The sequence below is a fragment of the Coloeus monedula genome (genome assembly GCF_965178545.1).
Source record: "Coloeus monedula genome assembly, chromosome: 1".
NCBI lineage: Eukaryota > Metazoa > Chordata > Aves > Passeriformes > Corvidae > Coloeus > Coloeus monedula.
Genome location: NC_138781.1, coordinates 107237085 through 107253099, shown reverse-complemented (window position 1 = coordinate 107253099; position 16015 = coordinate 107237085). Strand labels below are relative to the sequence as shown.

Below are 16015 nucleotides of genomic sequence, written 5' to 3'. Positions count from 1 at the left end.
AAAGGGGAACAAAAGGCTTTCTGCATGTGGGCTTGCATACTGTGGGTCTGATATTTGTGTTATTATCAGAGTGTTACAAAGACTGCTGCCTTTCAATTCTATCATGAACAGAAGTAATTTAATGTTGAATTTATTCAATAATTCATGCAGATATACAGTTTCTGTGCTCTTTTGATTCTGTGATAATTTAGTGAAGATACTGTTGCTTAATTTTAATATCAAGCTAATGAACCCTGTCCTGCACATACATCTTCCTGGTGCTGTAGTGACTTAGGTAAAATGGCTTTGGTGTCTGCAGCCAAATGGCTGGAGAATAACAACTGACTTGGTTTTCCAGTAAGATTTTGTGGTTTCTGGATTGCTTGATTCCTTAATAGACATCTTGGAAATATTTAATTAAATACAGCTCAGAATTAGTCCTGTGCATGATGAAAACATGGCAATTATTGTGTGTGGCTCTTCTAGAGCAAACCTCACAAGTTAGAGAAGCCTGAATTTGTAATTAAGAGTCCAGGTGGAGGCCCAGTAGCAAAAGGGCCGGGTGTTATTCATGGCTCTTTTGCTGTGCCAGACACCTCTCAAGCTAGGGAAAGAAGTAACAATTAGGGTAAAACAGTGCAGGCCCAATCATGTTTTGTTGGTAACTAGATGTTAGCAATTGAAGTACAGGTAGTGACAGAACTCTAATATTTGTTTCAGGATAATTTTTAAAATTTTAATGGAAGATAGAGTATCAAAATAAATATACTTGCTTCTGTTTCAAACAAGGAATATGGTGAAAGATGCTTTCATACTACTTTTTTCTACTATGTTATCTGAGAGGGAAGCTGTAGAGAATACTTTGAGGTTGGAGGAGGGGAGAGAGAAGGTATAGCCATCCACCAGGCATAACACAGTAGGGTTGGTGTTCCCTCTTACTAACTACTTTTACCTGAGTACAAAGAGATTTAATGCATTTCTGCATCTACCAGTGATGGAAATAATTCTGGTAGGTTAAGAGGTGTGAAGATGCTGAGTTTAGTATGAAAATGCCTTGGATGCACAGGTAAGAGAGACAGTGAAGTGATTCCTTGAGGCCAGCACTGCACTGTTCAAAGTAAAGACAATTTTTAATGCAGATTTTAATCTCTAAAGACAAACTGGCATGACTGTGGCTCTCAGAAGGGTGTACTAAAGGCTGCTGTTTCTGGAGAAGAACACTTCCTTTACAGATAAAGATGATGTGAATGAATCATCTTAACCAATATCCTGTCTCTCCGTCCTTTGCAGATCAGCAACCGTGTCCTGTATGTGTTTTTTACACATGTTCAAGAGTTCTTTGGGAATGTGACCCTCAAGCAGGTGACAAAACCTCTTCGCTGGTCAAATATGGCAACAATGCCAGCACTTCCAGAAACTCAAGAGAGCATCAAAGAAGAAATCAGGCGACAGGTTGGCAATTACTTGAGTGTTTTTCTGTTTATCTTTGCCCTGGCTTTTATACATTCAGTAGTAAATTCTCCTAAATTTGTAACATACTCTTTAATTCCACTGCAATTATCCTGTCAGTGGAGACCACTGGGAAGAGTTTGATGATTTCCTTTCCTTTTTCATGTGTGGAAAGTTGTTACAGTCTTGTGCTCATAGCTGCATCATCCATGTAGTGCTTTGCTATGTAGGTTAGTACTTTTGTAGTGGGAGGAAGGTCAGAAGAGCACATTAGGGAGGGTGGTTTCTTTAGTGCTGCTCTTCACCTGGCTCTGGATCCGTGCTGGGTGTGTGTTAACACTTGTTCATGGACTCCCAGCCTGTTACTACAAAGCCGAAAAGATCTTCCTTTTCAATCTGCCCTGGTACAATATACTAAAGACAATTTCTCTGGCAATCTTTTTAGGAGTTCCTTCTGAACTGTTTACACAGAGACTTGCAGGCAGGGATAAAAGACTTGTCCAAAGAAGAGAGACTCTGGGAGGTGCAAAGAATCTTAACAGCTCTTAAGAGGAAACTAAGAGAAGCTAAGAGACAGGTGGGTAACTTTTCTGTTTATTGGCCAGGCATCTAAATCATGGATCCCTAATTCATAACAGTGCAGAGGCACCCAGTTAGATCAAACCACCTTTCAATCTTCTTTGCTGCAGATTTTCTTATCTTAACTGTACATGCCTGATGAGCAATTGTGTTTTCTGCTTAGCTGGCTTTCCCTAGGGACAGGGAGATCTTCACAGCTGTTCACAAAAAAAAGTGTGTGTGATGAAAAACTTAAGAGTTTGCCAGGGCATGTGCTCGCTTAAAACACTGAGTCCTGGACTACCAAGAGGAATTACTGGAAGACTCGAGGTTAACAAACTTGAAAAGTGTTTTTAAAACTATTTTTATGTCCCACAGATGGGACAGACCATGCTCAAAATTTGCATGTTGGACAACTGTGATGGTGGTTCTAAATTTGGAAAATAATACATTCAAAAGAATCTTTTTTAGAATAAATACAGTGACCAGGGAAGCTGTCCTTTTAAATGTTGTTTTCTTTCTCTGGCAGGAGTGTGAAACAAAGATTGCACAAGAAATTGCTAGCCTTTCAAAGGAGGATGTCTCCAAAGAAGAAATGAACGAGAATGAAGAAGTTATAAACATTCTGCTTGCACAGGTAGCTGGCAGGCACTTACCTGTTTGCCTGATGGTATTTTATATTTCAGATCTATTGAACACTCCTTTGTCCCTTCTAATGCAGTGAGGACATTGCAGGCTCAGAGGGGTCTCTGTCCATTAAAACACAAGGCTTTGTTTTAATGGACAATGAAGCAGGGAAGGAATGCTGACTGCAGGAGAGAGCCCAGAGCTGAGGAGACTCTCGTTAACAGCAGGAAGGAGACACTGTGAAAGAAAAAAGTGGCCTTTGTTGTTCATGTACTTAGAAAGCAGCACTTCCCTATGTAGCCAGGTTCAGGACTGTTAACTGCTTTCCTGCTGATCAAAGGAAAAAAGGCAACTATTCTGGCTTTTTTGCCTTCTCTTGCTTCCCCCAGTAGCTTTAATCTTCTCCCCTCTGTATTTTCCTCCTTATATTCATTTTCAGAGCCATATAATTCAGTTTTTCTGGTTTTTTTACTGGTTGGCTGGAGCTTTCCCCTGTGATTTAAGGAAAGGCAGCCAAACATGCCAGGATTTGGTGTGTCATCTCCACAACTATTCAGTATGGCGATTATCTTGAGGATTCAGAACAGACAGTGTTGGGTTTGAACTTTTTATTTGCTTTGAGGCTGTGATGGATCAGAGTTCAAAGCAGACATGCTAACCACTGCCACTGAAAGTATTTCAGAGAACAGCATCATCTCATACTTACTGTATGTTCCTGTAGGAAATAAAGTCAAGGCTTTAAGTGAACTAACTGATCATTGCAGGAGAACGAGATTTTAACAGAGCAAGAAGAGCTGCTGGCCATGGAGCAGTTTCTACGGAGACAGATCGCCTCCGAGAAGGAAGAAATAGATCGGCTCCGAGCAGAAATAGCTGAAATACAAAGGTAAAGGGGACACTCACAGCACAGCCCTTGCTGGGATTAAAAGTACAAATATGCTTTGCTGAAAGAATATTCTAAACCACATTTAAAAGCTCACCCAGAGAACATCAGAGTTGAAAGCCACTTGTTTTTATTGAAGTCTCAACAATTTTGAATCTTTCAGGATATTTTGTTGTTTTAACAATGGAATTATGATCTAAAGGAAACTTGACCCCGTGCACTAGAAAAATCCCCCTAGGAAATCACTGCTTTATTAAATTAAGCTTTGAAAGGAAAGTCTGATTTTGCTTTCTAAACCATTGGCAGATGATTGCAGGGATGCAAGTTAACTCCCTTACTTATCACAGTTCTGGCAGACTCAAAGTGTTTAAAGAGGAATTTGTCCTTGTCTTTCAGTCGCCAGCAGCACGGCCGGAGTGAAACCGAGGAATACTCTTCCGAGAGTGAAAGTGAGAGTGAGGATGAGGAGGAGCTGCAGGTCATCCTGGAGGATTTGCAGAGACAGAATGAGGAACTGGAGGTAAGATTTGGTTCTTAGCATTCCCTGGTTCTCTCCCATGGTGCCTACTTGATGGCACAGGTGCAAACTGGTTGTGTGCATCAGTGTTGCCCAGGCTTGTGACCCACACACTCTGGTTTTAAATCTCTGCTGTGTGCAAGTCCCTGTTGCTGTCTGGGCCAGCAGTGCTAAACACCCCCAAGCTGCAGCACTGCTGTGTCAGAGGGAGCCCTGACATTTGTTTCCCCTCCTTAAAAGATCAAGAACAATCACCTGAACCAAGCGATTCACGAGGAGCGTGAGGCCATCATCGAGCTGCGGGTGCAGCTCCGCCTGCTGCAGCGCGCGAAATCCGAGCAGCAGGGGCAGGAGGACGAGGAGCCGGAAAAGCGCGGGGGCGTTTCTCAGCAGCAGAGAGACACTGTCCTGGAGACAAAAGCAGCCAAAGAGCAGCCAAAAGCAAGCAAGGAGCAGCAAGTCAAGCCATCGCCAAGTAAAGACAGGAAAGAAACTCCAATTTGATCTGGCTCCTTGGCTATGCATAAAATCAACTGAACTGTGCAAATTACTGTAATTTGAGTCAAACTGCACAAATTAGTGGTGGCTGTGTACATTCTGTAAAGAAACTTTTCTTTTAAGCCCTGGAGACTTTTGTCTCTAATACTTGTGGCTTCTACTCATCCGACTCAGGTGAGTTTGGAGAGGCCAGAGAGTTTTCCAGTTAGTATCAGATTATTTCAAGACTGGTTTCCTTCAGGTGATTTAAAGTAATTCAGTAACAAGTTTTATTTCAAACCAAAATCATTATTTACATTCACTGGAGCAGAATTGGAAGATCTCATTTTCAGTAAACAAACAAAACCCACCCACACTTACTAATAATTTGCCTTGTGGATCTGTTCATCCTCATTCACCATTATTTCTGCTTATTAACCTAGTCACTTCTTGCTTGTGCCTTTGATACCTTTCTGATGCAGATTATATACAAGGGAGCTTTAAATTTATTCTGGGTTGGCTGAAATGGTGGGAGACTGTGGGGTATCGTGTTTACCTGACATGCCCTTAAGCTTCATTTCTGTTCTGAGATGTACTGAGTAAGTGTAAAAACTTGAGAGATGTTATTTATGTCCCCATATGATGGAAATGTCCACGTCCTTTAGCAGTGTAGGTAATGCATTGACTCATCATTAACCACCCTCATCACACCTGTCTGAGACAGGCCCTGTTCACACTGCTGCCATGTAGCCAAGAGCTTTGTCTGCATCCGTTTTAAATGTTTCCATCTCTTGGAGAAAGCCACTGCTTGTAGGCAGGGATGGGAATGGTTATGTCCTTAGGATGTATCTGCCTCACCAAGCAATACAGCATTTCCCCCTGCACCAATGCCAGTCACTTGTGATTCCAAATGAGCCCGAAGAACGATGCCAAGGGGAGGCACCAGGGGGTCAGCAATAGCCTCTTTTTTGTTGGTATTGAACAAACCAACCACCACCGCCTGGGACTTGGTTTTGGGTTGGCTGTTTTTAATGCTCCTACCCTTCAAAATCCTCCAGCCACACTGGCATTTAAGGGCCCTTAAATGTTGCGGATACACTCATGAGACTCACCCCTCAATCCATATATAGACAGAAACTCCACAGAGTGCATATAGGCTATCTTATTTTTAAATCTGGATATTTATTTTCAGCACCTGTTGGATGTGGTTGTATTCTTTATCTATTGCACTGTTGTGAATCATTGGCCATGATTTGATTTTTGTACAAATAATGCTTTGATATGTTATAGAAAAAAACAGCATAGTATTTTTTTAAAATTTGGAAAAAAGTTTATAAACACAGAAAATGTGATCAGATTAAAAATGTAAACTAAAGCATTCTCCCTTGCCTTCGTTACATACATTTTATATTTGCTGGCAATATTTAAACTTTTTGTTTGTTTGTTTAATTCACACTAATTCCTATTGAATTGTCATGAATTTTTCTAATGTTCTTCAGACAAATCTCTTAATATTGGTTAACTTTTATTTTGTTAGGATTGTATTTATCAAGCAAATAAATTCAACAGCCATTTGAAAGTAGTTTCTCCTTCATCTGTTTCATAATGCAAATCACGGTTACTCTTCTTGGGGGGGTGGTGCCTGCAGCTGAGGAATTTCTATGACAAATGCCTGGAAGTGCATCACCCCTGAGGTCTGAAATGGAGGTGGAACTGCTGCCCCTGCAGCAGCTCAGCTCCTGAACCAGAAACTTGGTGTCAAAGCACCTGAGAGATGGTTCTTTGAATTGTGCTGTGCCTCAGCCCTGCCCAGCCAGGTGGGGCTGGAGCAGGGCAGCTGCTCTTCTTCCTCAGAGGGGTGTGACTGCCCCAAGCACGGAAGCAGCTTCCTCACCCCAACGCCTGCAGTGAAAAAGCCACAGAGCAGCAGCCATTTGAAAGCCTGCATGTGGCAGTTGTGGATCATGAGCCAAAAAAGCCAAAGCTAATTTCAAATAAATTGGAAAGTAATTACAGCACAATAATCTGAGTGTGCTGTTCAGATCACATTATAAACTGCCTTATCAATCCTCAGGGCCACAGAACAAAATCTGAGCAGCCTGGCCACCTGCATGAAGCACATACCTGTCCTGAAGGAGCAGGTTATCTAAATCAAAGCATTGTTTCAGCTGACTTAAAATAAGCCTCTTCCCAACACCTTAGAGCCTCTGTGTGCCAAGTGCAGCAGCAGAATCTCTGTCAAACCCTTTGGACAAAATACCAGACTGAATTACATTTACTGAAAAGAGGGAAGAACAGGCCCACAACGTTAATTCCAGTGTTCTGGACTTAACATTTGTGAGGGTGATTGGCCTGTTGGCTTCCTTCTTCAAAGTCTGAGTATTTCCACTAGAAGTGGCACAGGGTGATGGGACCAGTGACAAGGACACACCTTGTTTGTTTTGACAGCCCTTTCTAAGAGAGGCATGGAACAGATCTGGTCACATCAGTCAGTCAGAAGGCCAAGGGATCAGGAAGCACCATATGAACAAATCACTGGGATTCATGTGCCAGTGTGAGCCAGGACACAAACGTGGGGTTTGCCAGCAGCAGGTTAACTTGCATCTAACTGAAATCATGACAGCTTTCATACCCACTGAAATACTGCAGCTGTACTTGGAACAGCCTCAGACAGCTGGCATACCAAGCAGGATTTTTCCCTCTTAGTAACTCTTTTTACCCTGAAAAACGGCAGCCTGAAGTGAACTGGTATTGTCTGAGCAGCTGAAAAGGAGTGGAATTACTCAATTTACTGAAAGATAAGAAAAAAAAATAAACAATGAGCAGTACTGCCCTCAGATCACATCCCCACCACAAGTCTAAAAACATTAGCTCGTGTCCAAGGCCTTGCAGGTTTCCTGGGCTCTGTGGTGTCCACACAGGTTTCCAGTGCTGGCTCAGCTTCACTCTAACTGGAGCAGAAGCCACCTGTGCTGGTGTGACTGTAGAAGGTTCCCTGCCCAGTGCACTGAGGTACTGTAAAGCCCTGATGTCTAACACAGGGAACCTTCACCATGGACATAAAGAACTGCTGTACAGGAGGTTGGTTTCCACCTCTAGTCACCATGCCTACACTAGCACTGGGGGGATTCATTTTTATCTGTGTCCCTTCAGTTTAATGAGCAAAGTAGTAATTTTTAAAATCTATGTACTGAAGCCAAGAATTTGACACTTGACCATGTAAAGCTGATTTCTTTCAATTAAAAAAAATAGGTAACAATTAAAACATCAACCTGAACCTCAACCAAAAAGGTCTGACCAAGCTTCATCTGTCAAGGCTTTCATTTCTCAGCAAGCAGCTCTTACTCCCAGTGCTTCATCTGCACAGGGAAAAATGCCTCATCCAGACCAAACATGGCCTATATCCAACTGCACAAGTTCTCCACACTGTCCTTTAAAACACTCCAAAGGCAGAAGCCACAGCACCATGCCCTGTGCCAGAGCGTGGCTGTCGGTCCTTCCTGTCCCTGGGAGACCAGGCACAACCTCAGACCAAGCCCTCGGCGGCTGCCCCACCCTCTCAGGGTGGTGGATATCCACAGAACCCGTCAGGACCGGCCCCTCCCGGGGCACTCTGCCTCTGGCTCAGCATTGGCACTGTCACTGCTGACACCAAGGACGTGCTGCCACGTTTCCTGTGCAGTTTCTCCTGTTGCTGCCTTAGCAGCATGAGCAAGGTCTGCCAAAGGATTACACTGCACAAACACATGATTTTAACCGGACAGCCCCACTCCCACGCCCTGGAAGAATTCCCCATCCGAACCACAAAGAGTTCTCAGTACGGTCTCAAGGGATGCAGCGAGACCACTGGAGGCAAACCAACCACTGAAACTGGGCTACTCAGCACAGGCCTCCCCCTTCCCAAATCCCTCTTGTCTCTGAACACCCTTGTCCAGGAGAGGAACTACAGCTGATCCCTGCCTTGGAGGGGGAAGGGAGCCTTGAGCATGTCTGTCCTTGTTCATCTACAGCTCAGCAGAGCACCATGGAAGTTTGCAATCCAAGCATTTTGATTTGAGAGATGGGAATACTGCATCCCAGATTTCTGCACCAAGGACCACCACGTGCTGACACACAGGAGATTTGCCTGGGAGTGCCAATGAGCTCCTGTTGCTGCACACTCCCACTACTGAGAGCCACTGCCTGGTGTTATCCCAGTGCAGGGCCTTGAGGAAGATGGGGGTAGGACATTTCTGCTGACAGCACTGCCTGTAGGAAACAATGTCAGGCACAAAGATGCAGAAGGTGACTGGAAAAAAACTGAAAAAAAAACCCCAAACCCCTCAATCAAGAAGCCAGAAGAAGAAACCATGAGATCAATGATCAGTACAAGAGAAATGGCCTAGCTCCCATTTGTGCTTTTGCTGGCACCTTACTCAAACTGAGTTTATTTGGGTTTTTCTTACATGGCAAACCCAGATAAACTAAAAAATAATTGAAATTCCTTTTGATGTTCAAACAGTGCATCTGTCCTCCTCTCAGCCTTGTTAAAAAACATGCAGAGAAGTGTGCTCAGTACCTTCACTTGTCACAGTCACGATCCCAAAGCACCTACAGGTAATCCCTTAAAGCATTTCTCATACAGAGACATTACTACACGGCTGCAGAAATGGGTCACGGAATTTCAAGCAGACAATGATCAGAGATCTGTAAGATGTTTAAACATTTGGTTATTTATCTCTGCTAAGTGACAGGGTATTTTAATCAGCTAGATGTAGTCCAACCTCAACAGCAACTGAACCCTGAAATAATCCCATTAAACTTGGGCACTTTATTTATTTTTCTGATCTAAATAAAATGTTAATTAAAACTAACAGGCAGAATCTGAAGGCACTCAGGCAGGGGGAGGTGATGCACATTTTAAATGAGCTTTTCTGTCATACTTTCATATTTTAAGGCAGTCTATCAGTATGTCATAAGTCTGCACATAAATGATTAATCACTTTAAATATCCTTTCCATGCTGGCAGACATAAGGAAGACAAGCCTTTCCCATCAGCATCAGGGAGGAGAGAGTAAGTGGAATACAGAACCAGCTTTTGCCTGCCTCAGACTCCTCTTCCCATCCTACACAACAGAAGGGTCCCTGGGCTGAAACCAGGTCAGAAAACAAGAGCTGCACACCAGCTTCCCCAGCAAAGAACAAGGAACCAACAGGAGACTTTGCCAGCAGGAGGGAACTCCATCAGAGCGCCTGAGCCATGGGACAGTCTTTGCCCCCTGCTCCTCCACAACCAATTCCAATGAGCCACCTCTGCAGCCTGACCTCTGGCAGTGCAGGGACAAGGGGCCGAGCACTAACAAGGCTCTAACAAGTACCCTGCTGTTGTGCTGTCCTAATGAACCCACGGGGCCAGGAACTTGTGCAGCAGCCATCTGGGACATTCAGAGCAGTAAAAAAAAAAGTTTCCAAGCCATGCACATGTCTTAGTAATAAACAACCCCCCCTCTACAGGGTTCCAGACGTTTGCCAGTTTTATTGGCATGAAATCTGCAGGGAAATGTGGCGAGGAAACAGCCCCACCCAATCCTGATGGGTTCCTGGGGAGGAACAAGTGAAGGGAGAGAACCTGCTCTGGAAAACAGCAAGCGGGAGTAAGGCAGTGCTGCAACCAGGACATGGGAATAAAAGGGATTTCCTGTGAAGAATTCTTATGAAGAAGGTGCAAGATGAGTGAGGCAAAAGATTAATTGGAAAACAATGAAAATTGCATTGCCTGTGAAGAACCAATCTGGTAATTCTGCCAAGAAAGTGGAGGTAGACTGGTGATACAGCTTTTGAAAACCATGGACCAAGAGGTGAAAATTTTCCTCCCTTTCTGCTCAGGAAATCCTGACCAAAAGAGAAATGAACTGAGGTACAGAGCTCAAATTTTTCCTCAGGCAAAGCACACAGGAGGTAATTCAGCAGGATCTCTGGCAGCATCCCCAGACACTGCCCCACAGCAGAAACAGCTCCGTTTAGCACCACTCAGAACAAGGATGCACATTTCCACAAACCCCATATCCTTAGGGACATGATGAAGACTGAATTATTGACACTGCTAACACTGCTGGCATGAGAAAATCCCCCATCAGAGTTCAGCAATAGAGTCCACATCCCTCAGGCTGTAGATCAAATGCTCTTGGGAAATGCTGAGAACAGAGCAAGTCTTTCCCTTCCCCTTTACTTCTTGGGAATGATTAAATGAAGCAGAAAAGACGGGGATGGATCCATCACACACTGGGTGGAGGAAAAAGGAGAAAGCCGTTTCTTCTCTTTACTGAAGAGGATCTTTAATTGTTACATGTCAGGAGAATTCAGGCACTCTGAAACTCAAAACACTCAAGTCTTCCTTAGGAAAAGCCTCAAACTCTCCCTCAAATTTGCAGGCCTGCACCACTACTGCATTAATAAAGCATCCAGAAGCTCTGTCTCATTTTTCAACATAGAGGTGTTTTACCTTTAAACAACTAGAAAATACCTAAAGGGATCAGATATGATCTTTCATTTCACCGGACTGGTGGAAGAGTACATGAATACAGTGATGGAATTAGATTGGGCCATGTTAATTCCAGACTCCAAACACTGGCATAAAAAGCCCCAATACTCCTCCAGTGAATACTGTGCTCCATTCACAGTCAAGAGGATGACCTGAAGCATCCTCTGGTCTCAACAGAGAGCTGGTCCTGTTCACATCAGGAGCTGCACACATGCTCCAACTATAATTAAACTGTCATTACACTCAGGCAAAAAACAGATGAAAGGGATTTCTGTTCTCTGAACAAAATGCAGGAATCAACTGGACTTCAGTGCATATTGCTAAAATGGGAATCACCTGGTCTGGGAGAAGATGAGTCACTTTCAGGTGCTCTGCTTATGGCAGCACGGAGAGCTGCATTGCTCCCTGCTTCCACACAGCCTGCTGCCAATCCACAGCGCTGTCACCCTGACTAGTCCTCCAGAGATTTTGCCAATTTTGAAAAGAAAAAGGGACATGCATGGAAAAATATATAACAAAAAATATAAACATATATATATATATATATATATTTTAAAAATCCACACCAAAAAAAGCAGATGGAAAACACACACCTACAAAAAGTCATAAATAAATCAATCAATCCCACAAAAATCCTCAAGCCTAAAAGAAAAAAAACCCCTCCAATTTAAGAAATCAAATCTACCCCTAAAAACCCCAGACACACCACACTTCAAGGCAGAGAGAGATGACTGTACCTTAATCACCTCCATGGCCGTACAAAAGCAGGCTCTGGGGAGTAAATAACAACTTTCTGTTTACAAGAGAAGAAAGTGCAGAATAATCTATTTTCCCCAAAAACAGGAGGTGAAAAAAAGGTATCTGCCTAAGGCTCAACTGCTACAGCATCAGGTACCTGACTGGTAAGTGAAAACGTTCTGCTAAAATACATTCTGCTTCCTCAGGGGAAAAAAGGCTTCACACACTTTGGGTTCCGCAGGCTGGAAGAAAGGTGATTTAAGGAAGTTGTCCCTGGAAGACACAGAAGGAGATAATGGATCAGTAATTTTAAATGAGAGGAAAGGAAAGCAGTCAATGGACTGCAGGCAGGTTAAAGGCAGTTTGAACTCAAGAGTTTTCTGTAAATCTGACTGAGGTGGATATTCAGACTTCCAGCCAAGATGCCATTTCACATTTGCTGGAGTAACAGATTCCCAAGCAAAAGGGCCACATGGAAGAATCCAGCAAAAGCTCAACTACATGGTCAAAGTACATCTCAAAATGCAGAATTCTTTATAATCATTAAGCAAACCCACCGCCCCTGAAACAGCCACCCAAGTGTAGAGAACTGAAAGAAAAAGTCCACTTTAATTTCAAACTTATTTTTTTAATGTCTCAAAAAGGTCACAAGATTTCTTTCAATCTTATTAATAAATTTTATTTGGACAAGTAGAGAACAACTTGTATCACAACAGCTTTTAAACAACATGATTAAAGACTGCAGCACTCCAAGGAGGCTCACAGATATGTACAGTATATGAAGAAAAAAGTTGCACCTTCAGAGCCGATCATGATCAAGTTAAAAATACCTGACTTAAAGTACATGTGCTAATAAATTTCCTTTAGGTCATGACCAGCATGAAAATAATTAGGACACAGGTACTCAGCAAAGTTTTCTGCTAATGGGTACAGCAATATGCTGCATTTAAGGATTAAAATCAGATTCTAGTTTAGTGTTAGCACTGAGCCCTTAAGAGAAATCCCAATTTCTACTTTTCCCCATTTACAAACATCAAAGCTATTCCCACTTAAGGGTGTGCCCAGCTGCACACAAATCAAGTCCTTGACTGACAAAAACTTGAGCACTAATACTGGAGGTCTCAGTCCCGGTACAAACTCTCCTCTTGGCCATCCCGCCTATCAGCTGCTACAGAAAACACCTGCTAAGTTAACTCCTCAGGAGAAACAATGCAGGTCTCTGGAAATCACCACATCCTTTCTGCAATGAAAATGATCTGCCAATTCAAGTTTCATTTGTTCAGGAAGACAGAAGATTTAAGGCTTCGGTGGCAAAAATAATTCTCTGAGCAGTGTTTTTCTAAAGTCAAGCTGACACAGGTATGCTTACTTTTCCTTGACTTAAAATCCCTGGTTATCAGGTTTAGCTAACATCCACCTGTTAAATCTGGCAAGAAATCCCTCCTTCCAAAGAGGTTGTTCTAAATCAACCATTTTAGAAGCATTTGAGGATGGTTTGTTTAATTTTTTTGTTTTAATTATAGCAACATTCAGAACTTAGTAAGTTGATGAAGCAGTGCTCATGGCGTCATCCGCAATTTTGGTACTGGCAGGGTGGATGCTCGCAAAGTACTTGACGTCACTGTCACCATCCATTTGAAGAGCCATAATCGTTTGTTCCACAGCTTCTTGGTGAGAGTTGGCAGAATTCAGGAAATACTCTGTAAGAGAAAATGCACAAAACTTACAGGAGGAAAGGACAGCAGATACTTCAATGCCAACCTCAGCATACCCTGTGAGATCCAGAATTTCAGAGGACAGTGTACACTTACAATCTGACTGGAATATCAGAGCAGGCACACAGGACACTTCCAAATATATCTACGAATTCACCTTAAAAAAACATCATTCCATGTTTCAGAGCACAGTTGCTCTAAAGATGCTGTTCAAGTATAGGATTTCTACAGCCCTTCAGTATAAAAGGGTGACAAATTCCATGGCCAAAGAGGAAGGAAAAGCCTGGAAGCGATTCCAGATGAGAGTGCTTGTATTTGTGGCAGAGGAAAGATACCATCAACCCATGGCCATGCCACTCTATTTCATTCCATTTTTGTCCAGCCTTGCCAAATAGTTATCAAACGATAGAGCTAAGATAACACGAAATAAGAGTGGAAGAAGTTCCAATATTCAGACAGTTTTAATGAACTATGGAACACAAGGTGCATAAAAGCAGTGTAACTACAAAATGGCTCACAGGAAGGTTAGTTGAGATCTGAGGTTTAAAAACTCCTGAACTGATTTTTACATCAGCCTTTCCCAATCTATCCACCCTCCCTAATCATACACAGAACTCCTCTGAAGCAGGGACTACCTGTGCCATAAGCTTACATAGGCAATGCAGAATGGAGGTGCACCATTCGCATGGGGGACACAAAAACACCGATGCCACTTGAGAGCAGGAAGAACAGTGACATCCTTGGCACAGTTAACAGAGGATAAATCACTGCCCATCAGCTGATCCATCTCAACTGTCTCCATATGCTTCCTCAGAGTCAGCATGCACAAGGCAGCACCCAGTGCTCACTGTGTTGGCATCCTTGGTGTTGTCCAGCATTTGGGACATTCTGCACTTTTCTACAGCAGTCCTCAAGCCAGTGTACGGTGTTGAGAGTGGAAGTGACCAGAAATGGATGAAGTATTCCAAGTGTGGGCACTCTGCTGTTTTACAAAATAGCCTAATACTTCTAATGCTGTTTTCCTTTGGACTCTGAGCACTGCTGACTCCTCTGGCACCTGCGATGCACTGGGGATGCTTTCCTAAGCACAGTCTGCAATTTGAGAGTTCCATGTCTTATTTCCCTAAAGAGAATTCACAGAAACTTTCCTCCCACTGCTACCATAAAATATAAACCCCTAACAACAGCCACCTCTTCTCCCCCAGTGAGAAAACAAATGGTGGTTTGTATTTGTGTATTTTTTTCCTTTCTTACTCTTATTACACAGAACATCAACAACTTTTTTTTCAAACTAAATAAAGGGCACTGTTCAACAACTTCACAGTTGCTAGTTGCTCACTTGTGCTTTCCAATGACACCTCTACAAAGTAGCTCACTCATGGAAAATGACACCAAAAGAACAGGCTGGCATACGAGCAACAACTCATATCCTGAGCATCACACAGGAGCCAGTCGGATACCACAAGAGGGGTCATGGCTTTATGTCAGCCATGGCAATATCTCACACCGAGGAGACTGTAAAAGCAGCAGCCCACGTCTGATCCTGTTTCTTCTTTCCCAGCTGAATTTAGAAAAACTGAGGGACAAAAAACCCCCCTGCAGTCAGCCCACTGCAATTCCTTCTGCCACTAACCTTTCTCTAAAAGGGTTTGCTTCAAAGTTTTTGCGAGCAGGACTCGAACATTTGGAACCTTGTCAGATGCCAAGTGTAGTAAGTGTGGCAACAGATGCTCAGCAAACTGGTCCATGGGCAGGCAGTCATCTTCAATGATAGTCTGGCAAGAACACAGAGGCAATTTCATTAGATTTCAGCATAGGGAAGATGGAATCCCAACACATAATCAGAGCTAACAGATCTTACTACCTTCATAGCTAGACAGGAGGTACTATCCACAAAGTTTTAAAATACAGTACAGTACTTTCTAGCACAAACCCAGACACAATGAAGCAAACTAGAATTGAGGAAATTCAGGCTCAGTTAGAAACCCACTTATTTTGTATGAAATCTTTTTTCCTTTTTAAATTAGTGTACCACTTGAAAAGAGGAGAGAAAAGTAGACCTTTACAATCCTTCTCACAATTAATTTAGTCTTTGTTTAAACTAGATACTATATTAAGACAAAAATGGTTCATGTCAATGAACACCTCTTATACCCAAAGATGTTTCTCTAAATAAGCTCAAAGCTCACATTTCTCCCAACATTTCAAAGAGCTGCCCACGTGGGCAGCAGCCATGGTGGCTCCCAGTCTGCATCTCTACTACAGCCTCCAAATGTGACCATTTCCTTGGGATCCCAGCTAGTTTCAGCTCCTGTTTGTTTTGTTGACCAAGCTGCACAAGCTGGCTAAAGAGGTACAGGCAGCACCTACTGACTGATTTCTAAAGATTTATTACATAAATCTCACTTCATGCTGAGCAACAAAGCAGCTCCACAACTCAGAGATTATTTTGCTGCCCTTGTGCTCTACATTCAGTATCAGATTTGATGACCTCGTGCTAATATGCTGAGCTAAAGATGCAGTCAAGCTCATCTATGGAGAAACAGAGAAAA

At 42.9% G+C, this 16015-nt stretch overlaps 2 protein-coding genes across 4 annotated transcripts in view; one reads left to right on the top strand and one right to left on the bottom strand.

The window, feature by feature from the left end:
- The window catches only part of RALBP1 (ralA binding protein 1), a 33596-nt gene extending 27536 nt beyond the window's left edge, over positions 1–6060 (top strand). Inside the window, exons 5-10 of the mRNA XM_082295768.1 lie at positions 1270–1431; positions 1874–2005; positions 2516–2623; positions 3378–3499; positions 3893–4016; positions 4254–6060. Coding sequence (XP_082151894.1) covers positions 1270–1431; positions 1874–2005; positions 2516–2623; positions 3378–3499; positions 3893–4016; positions 4254–4517 — 912 coding nt within the window. The 3' untranslated portion in view covers positions 4518–6060. The remainder of the gene's footprint in view (positions 1–1269; positions 1432–1873; positions 2006–2515; positions 2624–3377; positions 3500–3892; positions 4017–4253) is intronic.
- A 6422-nt stretch (positions 6061–12482) lies between these two features.
- The window catches only part of PPP4R1 (protein phosphatase 4 regulatory subunit 1), a 66712-nt gene continuing 63179 nt past the window's right edge, over positions 12483–16015 (bottom strand). For all 3 annotated transcript variants that reach the window (XM_082278048.1, XM_082278050.1, XM_082278049.1), the window contains 2 exons: positions 15097–15238; positions 12483–13448 (listed from right to left, as the gene is read on the bottom strand). In XM_082278048.1, coding sequence (XP_082134174.1) covers positions 13285–13448; positions 15097–15238 — 306 coding nt within the window. In that variant the 3' untranslated portion in view covers positions 12483–13284. The remainder of the gene's footprint in view (positions 13449–15096; positions 15239–16015) is intronic.